General features: G+C 40.5%; 1 protein-coding gene across 4 annotated transcripts in view; it reads right to left on the reverse strand.

The window, feature by feature from the left end:
* Positions 1-24,511, reverse strand: part of LOC103091780 (phosphoinositide 3-kinase adapter protein 1) — a 199,600-nt gene that overhangs the window by 41,135 nt on the left and 133,954 nt on the right. For 3 of the 4 annotated variants that reach the window (XM_032949831.2, XM_032949832.2, XM_076065679.1), the window contains 2 exons: positions 23,222-23,339; positions 5,791-5,970 (listed from right to left, as the gene is read on the reverse strand). In XM_032949831.2, coding sequence (XP_032805722.2) covers positions 5,791-5,970; positions 23,222-23,339 — 298 coding nt within the window. The remainder of the gene's footprint in view (positions 1-5,790; positions 5,971-23,221; positions 23,340-24,511) is intronic. The other variant, XM_032949833.2, reaches the window with a different exon arrangement.

The raw sequence follows: 24,511 nt of genomic DNA on the forward strand, positions 1-24,511 counted from the left end.
AAGCGAGAAACAATATGCCCCAGAGCTGTTATACTAACACTATGATTGAATTGAAAGTAGCCTTAAACATCAAACAATAAATGAGATACCTGCCTTCAGGTCCTTGTTAGATCAACAACGTACTACGGTTGCCACGTGAAGGAATATTGCTTTTAGTGACCTTAACTAAGGTGGCAATACCATTGAGTGGTGGTCCACGGTACGTTACAATTTATTTGTATCAATAAAAAATAAACTGAGCGTCTTCATTTCTATTGAAAAAAAAGCGTGGTGCCATGCATTATGTAAAAAGTTTGCTCTCTGTTAAATGCACCATTGCCCTTTAAAATCAGTACACACCACACTGCTGCATGAATAAATAATCATTGTTTTAAATATTAAAATGCCCCAAAGGCATCTGCTTGCAAAATGCAACGTAATGTCCAAGTGACCGCAATAAGGTTTTCAAACCTATCAAGTCACAACAACAGGAACTTTGGCTTTTAATTTTTGTGGGATTTTCTTTATGTAATTATTCGGACGGTGGTGTTCCAGCTTCATAAACACAATTGCCTCTGGCTTTCTCATCTGAATATCACTCAAGTTGCAGATTCATGTTTACATGTGATTGGACGGCGACTTTTTCAATCTGTTGTTCTAAATACCAAGTGTCAACAAAGGGTGATTCGCTCATTTCTTTTAGACCAAACATCTGATTAACGGAGGATCGAATTTGTTTTAAGATTCTCTGGATGCCTATCTTATTTTGATATATGAATGTCACGCTTTATTGTGCACCAATTAGGCTATAATTTCACCTCGGTTTTGGCGAGGTCTGTGTAGTTTGCTTTTAGAATAAAAGTGACTTTATGGATATACAAAGCTTTGTATTGAATAGCAGAGGCTTGAATTATCATTTTGTATTACTGTACACAGGCAAACTGCATCCTGTGAATATGCAAAAAAGTAATTTTTCACTTGGTAGCAACGTTATCATCATAACATTACTCACCTAATAATAATTTATTACCATTCTCTTTGCGAATGCAGTGAGATTAAAATTGAAAATCTGCAAGTTAGTTACATAACCAAATTTCTTATGAAACGAACACCAAAATATCAATGGCAAAAACTTTCACACATTTTATGCAAATTTGAGTTGAAGAAGGTAAAGTGCCCACACTAAATCCAATAAAAAAATATCAACTCGGCGCAGGAAAACAGGCAACATGAGTGTAGCATCAATACGTTTATACATATTATAAGAACGTATAGGAAGTTCTTCACACCTCGCATGGATTCCAAAAGCACAGTGAGACATAAGTGGTAAAATTGCAAACAGAGAATTATTAAATATGTAATTATGTACAATTTTTACATGCTCTGCCTCAATATGTACGTAGAACTTATTTTGCACTGTACCTAGCCTACCGTGCTAATTGGAGATACGGGGAAAGGACAAATGACTAAACAGAAAAAGCAGTCCTCAAGAAAAGAGTTTTCAATCGAGATTATTTAAAAGTGCATAGCTCTAATGGCTTCCTAGTATCGGAAGAAAGAGCATTCCAGACGGCTGCACATGGCTCTCGTTCTGCTGGCAGTGTTCTTAGTTACAGCATGATTTCCATTATCACCGATACATTTTACAAATGGTTAAAATAAATTGTAATGACATATATTCTTGGCTCTTTCGGTAAAGTCACGTAGAATGGAAACAATAAAATAATAAAAATATAAAACAATAAAATTCTCACGACGTTTCGACTGCAACACAAGCAATCATCATCAGGTGTGAAAACCACAGAAAGAAAATTTGAAAAAAGTGGCGGTTATTTTTAACGTTAGCACCACGGAGAGCGATTTGACAGTTTGTTCAGATGGACGAGTCCATCTATGTTCGGAAAAGAGGAGGGGAAGACGAAAAACAATGGATGCGGTCTGAAAGCCACCGTAAGCGTGAACAATCAATTAAGACCCGAAATGGTTTATCAAATCCTCCCAATGATTGCTAAGCCAGAATCCATCTTCTCGGTTGAAATTGTCTCTGTGTTTGTATATGTGGATAGCCTCATGAACGAATCTCTCATGGTGGCCAAATGGCTTGCAAAGAACCTGTCTTGGAGAAGTCAATGTCATGTGAGCCTGCTGAATTATAACAGTGATCTGCCACGGCCGAGGTGTTGGTCCTACCGTGTTTTAGGTCTGCTTTGTGTTCACGAATGCAGTCCGAGACATGTCGTTTGGTTTCTCCAATGTAACTACTACGCACCGAACTAGATCAGTTCGACAAGACACTCTACAAATCATACTTATCATTGACGGCAACAATGTCCACATCGGATTGGGAACATGTAGACAATAGGACTGCCTCTTCAGCTGCCACTGTCGACCAAATGTAAGGACAACCTGGTTTCCAAATTTAACCTCCTCTCCAACAAAAGACCGGACCCACACACCAAAAGGCTATACGTGAACAAAGTCGTAATTAATCGCAGTAACAATTCTATTTCCGATGGTCTGAAATCCGTTTTTAGCTAAAGGGCTAAACTTTGCAGTTACACCTAAACACATACCAGGTAATCATATCATTGCCCAAGTAGACGTGGCTCTCAAGGGCCTGTGTCACATCGCTCCAGAGGTAGCAAGATCTGAAATCGCTGCAACCCTCAAAAACGCTAAGATGCCAGCTAGCAACCTCAGCAAAGATGAGCGTTTTGAATTATATAAATTTAAAAAGAGGGATGACATTGTCATCCTCTCAGCCGATAAGGGCAATGCCACTGTCATCATGGATGAAATAGAATATAACAACAAAATTCAAGAATTACTCAACGATGGCAGCTATACAAAAATAAAAAGAGATCCCACCAACAGCTTCGTCATACAAATAAACAACATCATTTCTGATTCAACCACATTAATTGATCACACCAAACAGTTTTCGTTGAAACCTTCTGCTGCCAGGCCACCAAGATTATACGGCTTACCAAAAATACATAAAGTAGATACACCCCTTCGTCCCATTGTCTCTACTATCAACTCCCCCACTTACAAACTGGCTCGTTTTCTGTCTGAAATACTGCGGCCTTTCACTGGAAAAACCACCTCTGCGGTACAAAATTCTACTCACCTGGTATCGACAATCAAGGGTATTTCCCTGTCCCCAGACGACCTGCTTGTCAGTTTTGATGTAGTTTCCTTATTCACCAAAGTTCCTATACCTGACACCATCACAATCATTGAAGACTTCATCAAGGACTAAACACTGAAGTATCCCAAACATTAGACAGAGCTCCAATGTTTGGAGCTCTGTCGTTTGGAGTTCTGTCGTCTCGACAGTTTTTTGTTCCTTCACCTGAAGAAGGCCGCTTGTGTTGTGGCCAAAACGTCGTGAGAATGTTATTGTTTTATTTTATTATTTTATTCTCATTCTACGTGACTTTACCGAAAGAACCAAAGAAGATGAATCCTTGCAGTCACGAAAGCTTTAAATCGAAAAAAAGCCATCCAGACTGGCACTCTACGCCCAACCTTATGGAAGAGGTACGTGGATGACACTTTTGTCATCTGGCCACATGGCCGGCCTGCTCTAGACCAATTCTTCGACCACATCAATTCCATACACCCAGCCATCAGATTTATCATGAAAGTCGAAAAAGATGGCAAGCTACCTTTTTTGGATGTCCTAATAAAAAAGAGACCTGATGGTTCAATGAGCCACTCTGTCTACAGGAAAGCTACCCATACGGATGCTTACCTGAAACCGGATTCCCACCACCATCCATCTCAGAAGAATTCCCTCATCAAGACTCTGCACCATAGAGCCCAATGCACATCCGACCAGGAACACATAGCCAGTGAACTCAAGCATGTACACCAAGCTCGTAAGGCTAATGGTTACTCCAACTACACAATCCGCAAAGCTATCACTCCAACCATGAAGAAGGACCCTCTTGAGGAGCCTTTCAAAACCATCACTTTACCCTACATTGCGGGGATCACAAAAAAGATCTCCAAAATCTTGAATAAACACAAGATCCAGGTCCGATTCAACACATTACATAAAATCCGTGATCTGGTTCCATCTGTAAAATATGTGATTCCGGACATACAGTATCCTGGCGTCTCAAACTAAGTTGCCTCTGTGGTAGTAGTTACATTGGATAAACCAAATGACATGTCTCGGACCGCATTCGTGAACACAAAGCAGACCTAAAACGCGGTAGGACCAACACCTCGGCCGTGGCAGATCACTGTTATAATTCAGTAGGCTCACATGACATTGACTTCTCCAAGACAGAGGTTATTTGCAAGCCATCTGGCTACCATGAGAGATTCGTTCATGAGGCTATCCACATATACAAACACCGAGAAAATTTCAACCGAGAAGATGGATTCTGGACTAGCAATCATTGGAAGGATTTGATAAACCATTTCAGGTCTTAATTGATTGTTCACGCTTACGGTGGCTTTCAGACCGCATCCATCATTTTTCGTCTCCCCCCTCCTCTTTTCCGAACATAGATGGACTTGTCCATCTGAACAAACTGTCAAATTGCTCTCCGTGGTGCTAACGTTAAAAATAACCGCAACTTTTTAAAAATTTTCTTGCTGTGGTTTTCACACCTGATGATGATTGCTTGTGTTGCCGTCGAAACGTCGTGAGAATTTTATTGTTTTATATTTTTATTATTTTATTGTTTCCCTTCTACGTGACTTTACCGAAAGAACCAAGAATATGAATCCCTGCAGTCACGAAAGCTTTAAATAAAAAAATGTAATGACATATTTACGGAATAACAAACAAATGGTCAAAACATTTTGGAAAAATAAAATTATATTCTTGATTTTCTGGGAAAGGAAACAGATATTAGTGAGGGATGCATTGAGGTGTATTTTTAGAACAAAACATTTGTTTTCAACATATTTTACGTGAAGGAATCATGTGTGTCAGCATAAATATGGGAGTTCAGATTTAAGAACACATTAGGGATGTGCATTGCAAGTACAAAAGCGCTCAGCCTTATGCTGACCACCAGCTCAAAATAACTGCATGTGTGGCCATGTTGTGGCAAACAATGCCAAGATGTGCATTGTACATTGAATCTGCATCTTTCTATGTTGAAGGGGCTTCTCATCATTCACATATTTGAACTGCGGCAAGTCTAGTAACAAAAGGAAAGTGTAAAATACAGTTTAAAAAAATTAAAACAGAAACGTAATGAATTTTAGTATTTGAACCTTATGGCGGGACCCCGGGGTCCAGAATAAACAGAAGTCAAAATCTTGATTAATTAATTTACCCATTTTTGGCGACTCCGTCCCACCGCGCACATAAACGCCGCGACCCACCAGAAATCACTCCTCTCCTCGTTCTTCACCAAGCACCCGTCGTTGACAAAATTGCCGTAACCATAAACAAAACTTTTAAAGAGAAACAACAAAATAACAAAATATATATGTTATTTTGTTGTTTCTCTTCAACGTGACTTTACCGAAAAAACTAAGAATATGAATTACTGCAGTCACGAAAGCTTTAAATCAAAATTTAAAACTTTTAAACTTTGATTAGCGCAGCGTGTAGAGCTCGTCGAAAGGAATAGATTGCCGTGTAGTTCGCCTTCAACAGATGATATAAAATGACGTCGCAACGCAGTTTATGCCATAAGGTTCATTTGTCGATACCACTAATTATCTAAGAAAAAATATTGTGCTTCGACAGTCTGAGTAGTGTGTTTTGAGCAGCTAAGAAATATGTTTTGTCCCATACACACGTGTGTGTGTGTGTGTGCTAAATCTCAAGCTTCTGACCTGTATTTGCAGGCCGTGCCTTGGGCGGGCCCGACTGCATTTCTTGAGTCGTGCCCTCAAGAAGGTTACGAAGCGACGCGTCCGAGTGCGTGAGCCCGAATAAACCAAACGGGTCAGAAGGCAGAGGTACGCCACAATATGCTCTCTCTCTGCCAAGAGCACGGAGGCTTTGCTGCTTCGCTGCACCAACAAAACACACGTCCAACCGCATCCCCAGGAAATATTTAAATTGGTTGGCACTATCTCAGCACCATCAAATACTGATACCACACCAGTGTATGTACAGACGAGCACAATGTGACTGCCAAATATTTATCTGGTGAAATTACGGGACTAGATTTTAATTTTAAATGCATTTAACTTATCCATATGTAACAAGATAGGAGAGTGCATGCATACCTTGGCAGTAGATTTTATACAGTTCTGTATATACTACAGTGCTGAATTTTTACTTTTAAATTAACATCATATGATCTATAGAACTTACAGATTTTCACAAATCCTGGCCTAAGACTGCAATTAAATTTCCGGAATCACATCATTCCCAATGGGATTGTGTGACATTCATAAGGCAATATATAGTATTGTAATTGTATAGTGAATATACGGCAGTGTGGTATACAGTAGGGTTGGTAGAATAATACATAGTGTAATATTACAAGTCTAATATTTGACAGTCTAAAGTATAGGGTAGTGTATAGTAACGCATTGTATAATTCAAGGGTGGGTTTGTCAATGGCAGTGTATAGTACGGTGTATAGTCGTGTAATGTAGAAAAAAGTTTAGTTGGAGACATATCAATATAATGCATAATGTTAGAGCTTACATTGGGCTGTGTATACGATATTATACAATGTAGTTTAGATTGGAAGGTATAACATTGCAATGTATAGTAGTCTAGTTTATAACATAGTTGTAACGCAACACAGGACAGAGCAGCGCATCGTGGCTGTTTCTCTCTCTCCCCCCTCCTCCGTTCCGAGCATAGATGGACTTGTCCGTCTGAACAAAGCTCGTCGCTTTCCGTGGTGCTAACGTTGAAAAGAAAAAAACGCCACCCATTTTTTCGCCATATGGCATTGTAATGTATAACGACTTATTGTTAGTAGCTCAGCTGATTGGAGAGTACTGTATATAGAGTTTATTGATAACATTGATGTAGTTTATATTTTAGTTTTTTATTAGTTTACTATGTGATATTCATTATATAGTGTAGTGTATACCCAGTTACTTTATGTTAATAGCTCAACCTATTGAATAATATATTGAGTACGTTTATTATATTGATGTAGTTTATACTTAGTTTTTCCACATCGGTTTATTGTATGATAGTTGGGTAGTTGCAGTCCTTTAGCATCCACATATTAAATGCCTCTTGATATGTAAACTTTGACTTTAACATAGCTATTTCCGTGACCAGTCACATGCTAATCCCTCACATTAACATCATGCTAATCTCCCAGTTACATGATCATTTCTGACTTTAGCACCCTGTTGATCCAACACTTTAACACAGCTATTTCAATGCTAAATTCTCCTGTTTGATATGTAAACTCCTTTGTCAAGGCGTTTTACTTCTCCCACCTAGCTTAAAAGACGCTGCGAATCTTAGCAGCGTTCATTCAAGCGCTGTCGTCCCGACAATTCTGTTCCTTCACCTGAAGAAGGCTACTTGTTTTGTGGCCGAAACGTCGTGATAATTTTATTTTATTATGTTTAATTTTTATTATTTCATTTCCATTCTACGTGACTTTACCGAAAGAACCAATAAGATGAATCCCTGCAGTCACGAAAGCTTTAAATCGCAATTCTATTAAATTGCAGAATTCCTGTTAGGATCCTATTAAGTTGCTTGGTGATTTTATATGGAATTCACCAAATGAAGAATCGTAACCCCTATGCATGCGGGAATCTTCCAGGCTGGGATTGTATAAATTGAATGCAAAATTTGTAGGAATTTCTCATCTCTTACAACCTTCAAGTCCCACTCCAGATAATAAAACTACAATTTACTCCTACAGTACTAATAGTACATAATTTATCTTGTAAACCGTAATGTGGGGGGACCAATATCGCAGATCCTCTTAACCGCATCTTTACTTCTTCCGAATATAAAACGTTGAGGATATTTGGAACGTAACTCCTCTTAACTTAAACAAAAAATCACAGATAATAGGATGTCATTCCGCAAAGACTAGTGGAAGAAGTCGTAGATAATCTCGGTTAATAGGAAGAATAGGGCCACATATATAGGAGTTTCCGCGGGCCATATAGCTGCCGCAGATAATGAAAGTCGTGTATAAGAGCCGCAGATAAGAATTATCCTATATAGTGGTTGTGTGTACCTTACACTGTCAATGACATGACTTTGTAGGTTGACATGACTTTGTATTTACTTCAAGCACATAGTTAACCACTTCATGTATCACCCAACTGAAATGCAACTGTATTTAACTATAACAAAACTTTCCACGAAGAAGTTTGTTTCGTTATCCTGGCAACAAACGGCTCCACTTATACTCGAGAGAGAAAGCATAGATATTAACTGGAGACGGAAATCTTTCAGACGTGAGACGAGGTCACATGCCAGTGTACGTTTCTCGGAGCCAAGTGAACGGATTCAGCAGAGGCACGGGCTGCTGTGCTGCCGGTACGTCAGACAACGTGAGTGAATCAAACAGGGCATTCCAGAGCCGCCGTCAACAGCCATGCACATGCCTCTGTCATAATGTGTAAGTAAGCACTTCACGGTGAAAGCAAAGTGTCTCTCTGCTCTTTGTTTTGCCCCTCTGAATGTGTCTGGCTGTCAGCCACCTCGATAAGTGAGCACTCTGCACATCTGGCACTGAGGTGGCGGCAGTTGAGTCTGAATCATCAGCTGTCTAATGTCGCACTCTATGATTTGATAAACATCAGTCCAGGGTGTTTATTTTAGTTAACCAGTTGTATATACATTGTTATAGATCATGCAAATAAAAGTGTGCCTTCGAGTTAGTAATAATAGTTGTACAATAATCAAGTATTATTTGTACAATCTTGATTTGAAGTCACGTAGATAGAAAATAAAATAAAACCAAAAATAAGATATCACGACGTTTCGATCGCAACACAAGCGGTCGTCCTCAGGCGGAAAAAATAATCCAGCAGTGGAACTGCTGAACCTGTGTTGCGATCGAAACGTCGTGATATATTATTATTTTTTGTTTTATTTTATTTTTCTACCTACGTGACTTTACCGAAAGAACCAAAGAGCATTAATTGTTCAGCAGCAACTATACATGTTTTAGCTAAAATAATAATTGAAAGTGATGTGCCTGAAAATGTTTCAGTCTTTTCCTACGTAAGTATATACAATACACACCAAAAGTGTTTTAGGTTAGATAACTTAAATATAAATGTGTCGTTAACCCGCCACCACCCGACACATCTAACTAGTAAGGTTTGTCACGCAAACAAAACGTGCCAATTAGTTACTACTTGCGCATACCGGTATGTTTGAGAGTAATCCCACAACATTTGCAATGTCAGTAAGACCTTTCGTTGGTGATTACAACCAGCTTCATCAGGCGGTTTTACAGAATTTTGGCAAACCCCATAAAAAAGCCTGCGTGTTCAACCGGTACACACCACAAGTGTGTGTGGGTAATGCAAACATGATTCCCTGCAAAAGGTTTCTGTCTGGTGTTTGGACATCTTAACAACTTTATGAGACCTCCTTTGCCAGTAACAAGATCTAGTAATAGGTTTTACCCTTTTAACTGGCACAAAAAAACTGACACCTTTATTCAAGGCATCATGTTTGCAATAACCACAACACAAGCAAACATGATGCCTTGAATAAAGGTGTCAGTTTTTGTGCCAGTTAAAAGGGTAAAACCTATTCCTATATCTTAACACCTATTATTGGTTCTTTCGGTAAAGTCACGTAGAAGGGAAATAATACAAAATAACGTGACTTTACCGAAAGAACCAAGAATATGAATCCCTGCAGTCACGAAAGCTTCAAATCGAAATCTTAACACCTGTTTTATTGCCAGAAAGGGTCACACTTATTCTTATTTTTTCATACTCTGATACTGTCAAAAAAGGTCTCATTCGGTACACACTGTATGTTAAACATGTATCAAGCCATCTGTGTCCATCCGTGTGTCCAACCAACGTCCGTGTATGTCGATTCACCTGAACGGCAGCACTTGAAAACACCTCCACTAAGTGATTTCGCTAATCTTAAACAACTTAAAATTTAAATAACAAATTAAAGTACAAAAAAAATATACATGTAATTGCCCGCTGTCAAACAGCCTATTGCAAAACCCTACACTTCTTCTATGGAGAAGAATCAACAGCACCATTATTAAACTATAGTTTAATGTATGCGTTATAAGCAATGGGGTTCTCCGTACCTGTGCTGCCACTAGAGGACGCTGCACTCAACGCAGCGTTCACAATATTATTGATTCTGGAATTGAACGGTGACCCTGAATCCTCACCATTTGTAAAGACAAAGATCCCCCGAGTAGCCTAAACAGAATGTTGGGGCAAGTGCTGTTAGCGAGCAGCACCTGTGAAGGTTGGAACGGTACATGAAGGGGTGGGTGGCCAGCACCACGCGTAGATTTATTTTTACCGTCACTTTCTGTAAAGAAACGTCATATTTGCAGCGATTTTGCGTAATACATTTTTTAATTCAGCTCGACCTTCCTCTGCGTTTGTGGAAAAATAGACCCACTCATGAATATTAATGAGGGGGGGGGGAAGGTGGGCCTCATGTGGAGTGACGTCACGCACGGGACACACACACATCATTCTTGGCTTATTATTTAACAAAAAATATCTCCATGTATTCACACACCTACGAAACCTCACCCAGCTTGCCTCTCCTGGCTGCCTCTGGGCAGAATGACCGGGCTACAAGAGGCAGATAATGTGGGAGAGAGCAGAAGGTCACGGCTCTGTTCAAATTCTGTGTGCGTGGTGTCTCTGGATCTGTGTGGGGAGCGGTAGTGGAGCTGTCAACCCGGCAACACCAGCGATTATTTATCTGAGTCGGACCTGGACCTCCGCTAGGTCGATTCAGCCTCAGTTGAGCACCCAGTGTGATGTGTAAAAAACATTTCCACTAGGGAGGACAAAGGCGGCCTGGCGTGGTGCTGGCCACTCGCCACTCTCTTTGGTTCTATTGGGTAAAGTCACGTAGGTAAAAAATAAAATAACAAAAATCACGACGTTTCGGCCACAACACAAGCGGCCTTCATCAGGTGAAGGGACGAGGCTGTCTGGAGGACCTTCATAGGTGCTCACGAACAGCACTTGCCCCAACAGTCTGTTACTGGGGGATCTTTGTTTTGTTTGGGGAGCAGTGCTGTAATGGTTCGGATACTTAACCAATGTCAGTTCAATTCCCGCTCCTGGCCAAAATCTTAACCGATCCTGGACCTCCCTGATGTCGACTCATCCTTAAATGAGTACCTGGTGTGTGTAAACATCGTAAGCAAAGGCATTGGCAGGGGGGGGTGGACGACACTTCGTTGGGAAGGTGTGATGCTGGCAAACCCCACTCCCTCGAGCGCCTTGCCAGCCAGCCATCCATTAGGTGCTGGCTAACACCACCTATCCAAACAGCTGGTTATATGCTATTCGGGGGATATTTGCCTTTGTGTGTGTGTGTGCAAGGTTTGCCGAGGTGCTGAATTCTGCCAATAGACTCCCTCTGAGTGTGTGGTGCAGGGGGGGGGGGATTTCAACTCTAACATTTCACAAGGATCTTAACATTTTTACAAAAAACCCATTGCATACGTATCTACACAGTGCAGTGTGTTATATGGAACGTTGTTCCCTTCGACAACGGGTGGAATAAATGTTATATTTATTGTATCTCCAACCAGAAATCTGTCTGTCTAAAGGGACATCATATCAACTACACCTAAGTATCATTTTCTTTGGTTCTTTCGGTAAAGTCACGTAGAATGAGAATAAAATAATAAATTGATAAAATAAAATAACACAATAATATTCTCACGACAGCGCTGTCCTCCAGACAGTCTCGTCCCCTTCACCTGATGAAGGCCGCTTGTGTTGTGGCCGAAACGTCGTGAGAATATTATTGTGTTATTTTATTTTATCAATTTATTATTTTATTCTCATTCTACGTGACTTTACCGAAAGAACCAAAGAAGATGAATCCTTGCAGTCACGAAAGCTTTAAATCGAAATCTAAGTATCATTGTTAATAATTACTTACAGATGAGCAAATAATGTGTTTTTTCACTAACAGCACAGAGTAAATATTGTATATGATTGCATTTTTGGTTCATATATTATATAATTCATGAACGGAGTTGGCATCACACCTGTAATGATGAAAATAGGTAGAGGCAGAGTGCTATGAAGTGTGATGTTTGAAATCAACATATCTTCACGGCATTAAAATTTAATCCTCTGCAAACTCGCAAATGGAATACTCCAATTTGGGGCAACTTTAACTCACTGCTAATTCTTAAGTTAAGCAGTGAAAGCTGCTCGACTGCAAGATTAGCCAACGTGGCTTACACATTCAAAACATAACCTTCTCTATCTGCTCTGTTTCAGTCGCAATTCTACTTTACTTATAGGCAGTCTTCAACAAAAACGGTCTCAAACCACTTTGTAGAAGTTTTACACAACTCATCATTGTTTGCATTATTTGCCATAAGGTTAACTCTCTTTGCCCCATTTGTCATTTCCTCACATGACACGCAGTTCAAAAGGTATTTTAAATGTCTCATTAGAGCATGCTCTGATTTGGCTCCCGAGCCTAGACATTTCCACAGAACCTAAAAAAAATCATGAAAACCTGGCATTGGGATCTTCCCTTGTGCTGTTAGGCTAATTTGAAACCACACTGTGAATATCATGTGAAGTGAATGTTCACGGCTTCAATCCCTCCTCCTGGAGGTGGATGGGTCTAAGCTGACAAATAATTGGTAGTTACTTTTTTTTAGTTTTTACTCAACAGTGTTGGCATGTACAACGAAGGTAATGCATAGTATAGTAAAACTCATCCTATTCATGACCCTATTGCCCATTATTCCTATTAGTCAGAGGAGCTCTAGGATCATTAAACACTTATTGTGGCCCTATTCCTATTCTCCATAATTATCCACAATTTCTGTCAATGCGTGGAGTCTCCTTCTTCTGCTTTAGAATGACGGGAAAAGCTTACAATGGCATGTCTAGTATGGCGATCCACTCAGTGATTTCCTGAGATGCTAAGTGGAGGAATGGAAGCGCCTCCCGCAATAGATCTGGGCAGGCCGACGCGATACGTTCCACGGTCTGAGACTCATGGTCGTTGTCGCACCAAAGGTCATCCCTCATCTTCCTCTAGTGAAGCAGGTGGCCGCATCGCCCATGTCCCCTGTGCGGAATTAGTTGAGTGCTGTCCACTGTCTTCGAGGGAGCTCCAAGCCAGGGACGTCTGCTGCTGGGTCAGTAATGAGGCGTTGGTTCTTTGTGTTTCATGTGTCCCACAACTCCGAAACATCTGAATAATGGGTTGGTGCAAGCTGCATAGACATTGGCTGGCCGGCGTAATTTTAATGCCGAGGTATTTGTGGATTGGAAGGTCGAAGTTGCTTTCAATTGTTTCCATCTCACGTAGCACGGTGGCATCGCGGCGGATGGCAGGCGGGATAACGTGGGACAGCAACGGGGGCCACTCTGTTGGCGTGGACTTGAGGGTCCATGACACCGTCCTCATTGCGGCGTTCAGCTGTACATCTACGATCGCTGAGCGGCAACTGCTGGCCCATGAGGCAGAGCAGTGTCCTGCAGCAGAGTGGCCGGGGGCCACTGTTGCACTGCAGTGTTCTAGCCGTGCTCCCCCGTGACTTTCCAGCGAGTTTCTGGATGAGGTTCACCCTGTATTCTTTGGGTCTTTCGGTAAAGTCTTCCTGAAGATGACCGCTTGTGTTGCGATCGAAACGTCGTAGTTTTTTGTTTTTTTTCTTTGAACCTATCTACGTGACTTTACCGAAAGACCCAAAGAATATGAATTCCTGCAGTCACGAAAGTTTTAAGTCAAGAGTTAGGTTCACCTTGTTTTTTTACTTTTTGCCCGGTGTTGTATATATTCATGTACATTGAACTTCTTTCACACCGCACGTAGCCAACCATGCCAATCGGAGGTGCGCGTGTTGGTGAGATAAGGGCGACATGCGAGAGTCCGCTTAAGGGTGATGGCCAGGGGTTTTATGTGGGGTTCCTGGATAAGGCATTTTCCGCAAAAGGAAATGTTGAGTTCTTTCCTGGTGGCCTAGTTTTGTTCAGATGGAACGCCGACGACACAGCCGTCTTCCCTGGATTGGGGCGGAGGCGCCAGCTCTAGAAGTAGCATTCCAGCAGGTCCAAGTCGCTTGTGAGCATCCTACTTGCTTCCTCTAGTGTTTGTTTGCGTCAGCAGTGCATTGTCATCGGCGTATACGAACTTCCGAGATTTGGTACAGGGCAAGTCTACCATGTACATGTTCAAAGAGGACTTGGGTGAGCACTGATCCCTGTGGCCGCCCATTGGTGCGCGTCCGTTTTAAACTGATCTTGTCACCTAAGTGGATGCAGAGAACTTGTGGTTGTCCATTAAGGCGTTGATAAGTCTGAGAGTCTTGTAACATTGGATGGCTTTTTGAAAGCTCAGGAGCAGACAATTCGCGCCAGACAGTGCCGTATGGCGATGACAAATCCATGAAAACAGCTCCAGTCGTTAGCTGCTCTGGAAGCCTGTCTCAATGTTGGTAGAGAGTATAAGGACCTGGTCAGAGCAGCTTCTTCCCTCTCTGAAGCCCGCTTGCAATAAGTGGAGTTTTAATAACATCACGGACAGATAGGTTGCGCGGTCTGTCCGCTACACCGCCCCGTACAGCTACAGGTGTAAATTTCGATTTAAAGCTTTCGTGACTGCAATGATTCATCTTCTTTGGTTCTTTCGGTAAAGTCACGTAGAATGAGAATAAAATAATAAATTGATAAAATAAAATAACACAATAATATTCTCACGACGTTTCGGCCACAACACAAGCGGCCTTCATCAGGTGAAGGGAGCGAGACTGTCTGGTAGGACAGCGCTGGAGGTCCAGCGCTGTCCTACCAGACAGTCTCGCTCCCTTCACCTGATGAAGGCCGCTTGTGTTGTGGCCGAAACGTCGTGAGAATATTATTGTGTTATTTTATTTTATCAATTTATTATTTTATTCTCATTCTACGTGACTTTACCGAAAGAACCAAAGAAGAAGCTACAGGTGTCTTCGTAAGTAAATTGCACAAGTTGACTCATGTGGATAAAAGCAGTGTGATTGCCCAGAGATAGCATGTTCTCCACATGTTGCAGAGGTTCACGGTTTGAACTTGGCGGCCACCATGATTAATGCTGCGGTATATGAATTGTAAACATATGCGCTATCTGCATCACAGTAGAAGTTAAACATCGCGTTGTGTCCTCGTGTGATGATCCACATTTAAAAGAAAGACCTTCAAATTACTCAATTCGAATATATATTTTTAGCAATCATCACCCCGGCCTGCAAAAACTTGACAGGACTCCTCCTGGAAAATATTCATGAGACTCGGTGGTGCTTTCTTTGGGTAAACAAGATAAATAATTATACATCTTTTTTTCTTCGAAAATGTGCTTATGTTTGAAATTAAATACGGCTCTCATATTAACCGTGCTTGTAAGATTCCAACATAAGACACACATCATGGGACCTCCTTTGCCAGTATTAAATTATGATAATAGGGTTTTCCCCTTTCTGGCAATAGAACAGGTGTTAAGATGTTAAAACACCAAACTGAAACCTTTGCAAGGAATCATGTCTGCATTAACCACATATACTTGTGGTGAATATGCAAAAAAACATGCTCTGACAGTATGTACATTGTCTTTGATTGGTCCACACCAGAGACCATGTAGCTGCTCACCCCGAGCTCTCAATGTCCTGATAGTGAGTTGTCTTTATGCTGTTCGACTTTTGGCGTCCTCTGGTCTAACACTGTTTGAGACTAAGCTCTAAAGAAAGCTGTCTCTGGTGTGGACCAATCAGTTTCAAATACAATGCACATACTGTCAGAGCATGTTTTTTTGTTTGCATGTTCACCACAAGTATCTGTGGTTAATGCAGACATGATTCCTTGCAAAAAGTTTCAGTTTGGTGTTTTAACATCTTAACACAACTGTTTTATTGCCAAAAAGGGGAAAACCCTATTATCATAATAAGACAAATGGTTGTAGTAAAGTAAAAGTTATTGTTGAAAATCACAAAATGTTTCAATCAACTTTAACTCATGAACAATAATCAAATAAATTGTCACCTTAATTAAATGTACGACACAAACCTGAAGCAAAGAATATAACATCCACATGTTGTTAGAGCAAACAAAAACCCTTTCCTCTAGTTTACTTATACATTTAAATAAATTACTGTGTTTATGTGAATGCTCTGATGTAGTTCCAGGATTGTTCATCATAACTGTGGTATCTCAAGGACGCCAATATATTGTTCTAGAATGAGAACTCCCCAGACTACCGTTAGACATTTCCCTCCATTCTGAGTGAACCCACAAGCCACCCTTTAAAACAATCATAATAGGAATGATCAAAACACCATCCGTCAGCTTTGACGCGATTTACATCTGCAATAACAGCAAGCATTGCGGTTTTATTCCAATTCAGGGTTTCATCGACAGTTGTCATTAAAGAATGTGCCACATAATGAGAAGATCATGCTTGCCAGCTGAGTGGCTAAATTTATACTACAAATTTAATTTGGTGATGCTGCTCTGATGGCAGTAGTGCTCCAGCACAAATAAACAAAAAATGAACAAGTTTGTCAATAACTCTGTGGCCTTAAAAGGATAAAATATATTAAAGGTGACATTTTAGGCAATGGCCCTTTTTCATGGCGCATGCGTGTGGTGGGTACCGATCAACCTTCAAAAAACCTTTACTCAAGCCAAGAATATGAAGAAGTCAACAGCGAATGTTGTTTTCTCAACACATAAAGAATTATCATGCCAAGTGAGTTCAATGCCTATCGGTCGAGTCACCCGGCATTTTTTTATTTTTTAACTGGCTATGACAGAATGGATGTTGCCATTAGTTGTAATGGTTAGCACTGGACTAGTTGTAATGGTTAGCACTGGACTGGTTGTAATGGTTAACACTGGACTAGTAATAGTTAACACTGGACTAGTTGTAATAGTTAACACTGGACTAGTTGTAATAGTTAACACTGGACTAGTTGTAACGGTTAACACTGGACTAGTTGTAATGGTTAACACTGGACTAGTTGTAACGGTTAACACTGGACTAGTTGTAACGGTTAACGCTGGATTAGTTGTAACGGTTAACACGGTTAACACTGGACTAGCTGTAACGTTTAACGCTGGACTAGTTGTAACGGTTAACACGGTTAACACTGGACTAGTAACGGTTAACACTGTATTAGTTGTAACGGTTAACACTGGACTAGCTGTAATGGTTAACACTGGACTAGTTGTAATAGTTAACACTGGACTAGTTGTAATAGTTAACACTGGACTAGTTGTAACGGTTAACACTGGACTAGTTGTAACGGTTAACACTGGACTAGTTGTAACGGTTAACACTGGACTAGTTGTAACGGTTAACACTGTATTAGTTGTAACGGTTAACACTGGACTAGTTGTAATGGTTAACACTGGACTAGTTGTAACGGTTAACACTAGACTAGTTGTAACGGTTAACACTGGACTAGTTGTAATAGTTAACACTGGACTAGTTGTAATGGTTAACACTGTATTAGTTGTAACGGTTAACACTGAACTAGTTGTAATAGTTAACACTGGACTAGTTGTAATAGTTAACACTGGACTAGTTGTAATGGTTAACACTGGACTAGTTGTAACGGTTAACACTGGACTAGTTGTAATGGTTAACACTGGACTAGTTGTAACGGTTAACACTGGACTAGTTGTAATGGTTAACACTGGACTAGTAACGGTTAACACTGGACTAGTTGTAACGGTTAACACTGGACTAGTTGTAATAGTTAACACTGGACTAGTTGTGATGGTTAACACTGGACTAGTTGTAACGGTTAACACTGGACTAGTTGTAACGGTTAACACTGGACTAGTTGTAACAGTTAACACTGGACTAGTGGTAATGGTTAACACTGGACTAGTTGTAATAGTTAACACTGGACTAGTTGTAATAGTTAACACTGGACTAGTTGTAATGGTTAACACTGGACTAGTTGTAATGGTTAACACTGGACTAGTTGTAATAGTTAACACTGGACTAGTTGTAATAGTTAACACTGGACTAGTTGTAACGGTTAACATTGGACTAGTTGTACTAGTTAACACTGGACTAGTAATGGTTAACACTGGACTAGTTGTAACGGTTAACACTGGACTAGTTGTAATAGTTAACACTGGACTAGTAATGGTTAACACTGGACTAGTTGTAATAATTAACACTGGACTAGTTGTAACGGTTAACACTGGACTAGTTGTAATGGTTAACACTGGACTAGTTGTAACAGTTAACACTGGACTAGTTGTAACGGTTAACACTGGACTAGTTGTAACGGTTAACACTGGACTAGTTGTAACGGTTAACACTGGACTAGTTGTAACGGTTAACACTGGACTAGTTGTAACGGTTAACACTGGACTAGTTGTAACGGTTAACACTGGACTAGTTGTAATAGTTAACACTGGACTAGTTGTAACGGTTAACACTGGACTAGTTGTAACGGTTAACACTGGACTAGTTGTAACGGTTAACACTGGACTAGTTGTAACGGTTAACACTGTATTAGTTGTAACGGTTAACACTGGACTAGTTGTAATGGTTAACACTGTATTAGTTGTAACGGTTAACGCTGGACTAGTTGTAACAGTTAACACTAGTTGCAACACTAGTTGTAACGGTTAACACTGGACTAGTTGTAACGGTTAACACTGGACTAGTTGTAATGGTTAACACTGTATTAGTTGTAACGGTTAACACTGGACTAGTTGTAATGGTTAACACTGGACTAGTTGTAACGGTTAACACGGGTTAATACTGGACTAGTTGTAATAGTTAACACTGGACTAGTTGTAATAGTTAACACTGGACTAGTTGTAATGGTTAACACTGGACTAGTTATAATAGTTAACACTGGACTAGTTGTAATAGTTAACACTGGACTAGTTGTAACGGTTAACACTGGACTAGTTGTAATGGTTAACACTGGACTAGTTGAACGGTTAACACTGGACTAGTTGTAATAGTTAACACTGGACTAGTTGTAATGGTTAACACTGGACTAGCTGTAACGGTTAACACTGGACTAGTTGTAATAGTTAACACTGGACTAGTTGTAACGGTTAACACTGGACTAGCTGTAATGGTTAACACTGGATTAGCTGTAATGGTTAACACTGGACTAGTTGTAATAGTTAACACTGGACTAGTTGTGATGGTTAACACTGGACTAGCTGTAATGGTTAACACTGGACTAGTGGTAATGGTTAACACTGGACTAGTTGTAACGGTTAACACTGGACTAGTTGTAATGGTTAACACTGGATTAGCTGTAATGGTTAACACTGGACTAGTTGTAACGGTTAACACTGGACTAGTTGTAACGGTTAACACTGGACTAGTTGTAATGGTTAACACTGGACTAGTTGTAACGGTTAACACTGGACTACTCATTGTTTTTTTCGGTAAAGTCACGTATGTAGAAATACAATAAAATTATATTAAAACAAAAAACAATCACGACGTTTCGATGAACATCCCTCCGCCCCTCACCCCCTTTCTCTCTGCCTCCCTGTCCGTCTTTCCTCCCTCCTTACCTCTTGGTGGACTTGTATATGTATTTCTACTGACCGTGTACCTCGTATTTTTCATTCTATCTATGCTGGTATGTGCAATCCAAAGGTTGAACACGAAATTTAACACTCTTCTGAAATTCGTGGTCTGCCAGGAAATATCTGTGTTGTTGGCCTGACTGGATGTGCTTCACATAATGTTTTTTCAGGTTTGTTGAATTCTCGTCTCTCATCTTTTTGTTGTATTTACCTCCGTGATTTGTTCTTGACACCTGATGAAGATCGCTTGCGCTGTGATCGAAACATCGTGATTGTTTTTTAAAATATAATTTTATTGTATTTCTACATACGTGACTTTACCGAAAAAACCAATGAGTAATTTTATGCAGTCACAAAAGCTTTAATACTTTATGATAACACTGGACTAGTTGTAATAGTTAACACTGGACTAGTTATAATGGTTAACACTGGACTCGCAAGCCAGAGGCCGAGCGCTTCAATTCGATTTACCGTCTTGGCGTTTGAAAATATGCGGCAATTTTGTTTCCATATCCTCCCCCTGCCTGTGTCCATCCAGGAGTATGAATGGCCATGCCACAGTTAGTCGATTGACAGGTCACACGTGGTGAGGTGAAGTAGGGTAACTCCCACCTCTTCCAAGACGTCTGATCAGTGTGGAGGAGTAGGCCAAATCGCCTTTGGAGGGGCTTTCGAGAGCTCCCTCTGGTGGAGTCCCTTTCAGCAGTGTGAGCTAGACAACATTGCGCGGAGTACATTTTTACCTTTTACGTGTTACTAATCAGAACTGGTGTTCGTTCTTTATTCGCTAATGTTCAGCTGTGAAGAGCGCACACACACACACGGCGATGGAGAAATGGAAAACTGCCTGCTGGCCCAGAGGGGTTTCAATGACAACAACAAAAAACACAACCCATTGCATTTTTTGTCCACGCAGAGTCATTAAATTGCTTCATAATCCAATCCGAGAATAGTGACTGCCAAGTTCTGGGTAGGAAGTAATATGAGAGAAAACTTTATTGCTGTATTTTTGGTACACATTGGCTACATTAAGAGATAAATAACACAGAAGTGCATACAAAAAATACCAAAAACACACAAATAGGAAAATGTTACATCCTTATCAAATGTGAGTCATTCATAATGCTTGTATCAACCTACCCATCTTTCGCCCACTTTTTCGCGCCTACAGGGGCCCACATTTGGCAGAAAGCCCGCTGCATTGATTTGAACCAACCTTATAATCATCATCGTCATCATCACCACCGTCTTCATCAAAAACACAGAAGCGGGCCAAAAATTTTGCGGCAGTACTGGGCAACAACAGGACGCGTTTGTGGTTCACCGCCGACGCGGTTGTTATGACGCTGTGTGACCTGGGAAGTCCCAGAAGAGGGTGAGCGCGAGTAGAAATTTGTCTCGGGCTTTAAAAAATCCCCCCCCCAATGGGCATTTTCTTTTACCCAGTGGGAATTTTCCATGGTTTGCGCTGGCTTCACCCCAGCTTCCGGACTTGAGAAAATTATGCACTTGCACAACCCCTGTGCTTAGACAACACACATGACATCACCCCCTACCAATTTCCTCTTGCTCGTTACAAAATGACACGCCTAATGTCGCGCACATTAGCGCGACTGAAATTATCTTGGATTTTGACAGTTTCAGGTGGCTCTTATCTGAAAATGAACTCATTAATGCAATATTTTTTCACGCGAATTAAATGAAATCCTACGACTGTGGTTTACACAGTCAGTTTACATTAATTAAGGGGGCCTTCGTGATGCAAAGATGGCATATATATTACATGTATGTACATTGATGATGTTTCAATATTTTTTTATTATACCTTACACATCACGTTTTAATACAAAGCTATTTTTACGGCAATGCGTCTGCGTTAAAATTGTATTTTCACAGTATTCATAAAATATAATTACAACAGATTTCTAATTCAGTAGGCAACTATTGTAATCCTCATCGAAACATGAACATGTCCTTGTCATTTAAAAATATACTCTAACAAAATGTGCTCTCTTGAAAAGTATTACTTTAACCGATCACTTATACAATTGGCCGATCAATATTAACAGCTGCTTGCTATACCCGCTGATGGCTAACAATCTACAATTATTAAAATAAGCTGATGTCTCTATTGAGTTGATCATTATAACCAGTGATCCACAGGGACTACGAAATTCAGTGAATTAATTTTAAATCGCTGCAACCAAAATGACGACGTCTCCACATTGCATGAGTAAAAATAAAAAATAAAACTTCCTTTAAAAAATCAACAATGGAATTTTGATGAGTGCCAGTCACATTTTAAGTTGCTTTTGTTAAATTAGATATTTATTTGATGTCCACAAACGAATGTTAACACATTGCATCCACGGGTCAGTGCTATCTATGTCCGTACGGTAATGTAGAGAATGTGGACAATGATAATTATTAATAAAATAAAATGCCCTGTGTATAAAAGGGACAGATGGGGCCAAGGTGATGTGGGAAAAGGTCTATGATAACTTTTCAGAATGTGAAAATATATGACCTTGGGATGATTTTATGCCATAGGCCACATGCATCATAGTCCCTGTTATATATCATGAGGGTTTATATTTAATTTCACTGTCGCAATATCCTCAATGTCAGATTGCGTATGGCATTGTGAGTGGTCTATGATAAAAAAAAAAATGTCTATGACCAAATCACCCAGAATGTGTCCTACCTCGTCAGATCTCGGTATCGCAGCAGGCTTGAGCCTGGATAATATTTGAATGGGTGAACACCATGCATGCCAGGGTGTGATAGGCGGCTGTGGGGCTGTGCTAAATGTGTGGGCAGCCAAGGACAATGCAGCAAAAAACAGTGTTGTACTGTACTAAGATCCCACGTTTATGGTCCCCACCTTCAACAACCTGCACTGATCAGTATGGATAAATATGATTAAATAACTCCAGCGACCTACACGGCATGTGGAAGTCTTCATCCAGCAGTGCATTTTATCACGTACATTTTATAACGTACAAAAGAGCAATGAGGTGCCACGGTGGTGAGATGTTATCTCCCTCATCTGGTACACAGGCAGTCATGGTATCCATCCCGACCCTCACGATGCCTGTTTGCGTGTTCCCACTTCCCGTGGTCACGTGGATTTTCTTCTGGGTCCTCCAGTTTTGCCCTCCACATTTATGAACATGCGTTTAGATTATTCGGCTGCTATTATAAATTCCCACAAGTGATATAAGCCTCATCAATGAGCAATCATGCGTGGCCAGGTCACCTCTGAAAAAGAGCTCAGTGGGCTTGACCTGGTAAATAAAATAGTTTCGTATAAAAGCATAATTGTTCATTGTATTCTACCTTGAAGCAAAGTGCAGAGCACACCATTTCATCCATGACAGCAGCACGATGTATTAAATTGTAAAAAAAAAAATCCCGAAATAATAAAATGTAATTCTGGAAAATAATAAAAATGAGTTTAGAGCTTTGTCTTGTACCGACTAATTTTTTCGGTATAATGAGTCACTCATGGATCAGAGTAGGAGACGCGTCTCATTAGCTGCGTGCGCGGTACCGGTGATGCCGGGGCCCATGGTGATGTATGGCTCCTCGTCTTCAGGTGCAGGCGTGGGAGGAACTCTGCATGGAGTCATGGCCACGTACTTGCTCTCATTTTCATCGATTATCGTCTCCTGTTTTCAGACACACAACGTGCGACATCTGTTACTCTGATATGTTTAACTGTCAACCAAACGTCAAGATTGTCGTTTTCACCCACGCACCTGTTGTTTTCTGATAATAGCGCAGCAGTTTGTAGGCTTGTTTTCTTTCAATGAAAGCTACGGTGCAAAGTACAACCTATTTTTTTGTTGTTGTTGTAAGTTAAAAACAAGTGATATCAACAATTCCTATATACAACAATGGGAAACGTCTTCATTCCAATCTCATGGCTCAGCAAGTACATAATTTATATTGTAGGAACATATTCTACTAAGCATATAGGAAGTCCCGTTTATCACAACTTTCACAAATATGACAACAGTCGTGAATATACCTACACAATCCTGCAAGTCTCCTTACAAGATCGAGTTTGTCTTGCCACTTGGTTCTCAGCTCTTTATCGAAAGCAAGTACTAAAGATACGCGTGTCTGGCCTTTTTGTAAATTCACTGTTAGACAACAGCCTCCCCATGCCACGCAGGTCACGGTGGTGATTTTACCATATTTCACCTAACTCGTCGGTGCGGGTGCAGGCGGGCAGCTTAAATATTGGATCTTGGTACACAGCACAACAGTGGATTTTGCTGCACACGTCCCACGGATGACAATGGAGCTTTGAAGCAGCCTATGACAATTGTCTTATGCCCGAGGGGCGCCCATCTAAGCGCTATCCATGCCCGACCCAGATTTTAGCTTCCGTGATCTGATGAGATTGAGCGTGCATTCTCTGTGATTTGGTCTGACACTAAGATGCAACATTTATGAATTGATGAATTAGTAAATGATGTGTGGTCCTTCCTCTATAAAATCCGGGCTGGAAATTAACCACAATAACTGGAATGTTTCAGTTTTATTTAGACATTAAGAACACAACTATTCACATGATTAACAATTTTTTTTACAAACTACTACAAAAAATAGGAACAATAAATGACTATACAGTACTCTAATTGACCACTGCCTAGTGGGCATGTGAGTACTTGGCTAAAATCTATACCACAGTTTCCAAGTCACCCTTCCACTGCCAACATTATTATTTTCTTTGCCACTAAAGACCGATGATAGATTGCTTTTTTGCCATTCACGGGAGACAAATGAAGAGCCAGGCTTACTTGGAAATCTTCCCCTGAGAGCCAGGTGAACA

The sequence above is a fragment of the Petromyzon marinus genome, chromosome 8 (genome assembly GCF_048934315.1).
Source record: "Petromyzon marinus isolate PM22_M1 ecotype Great Lakes invasive population chromosome 8, UKy_Petmar_22M1.pri1.0, whole genome shotgun sequence".
NCBI lineage: Eukaryota > Metazoa > Chordata > Hyperoartia > Petromyzontiformes > Petromyzontidae > Petromyzon > Petromyzon marinus.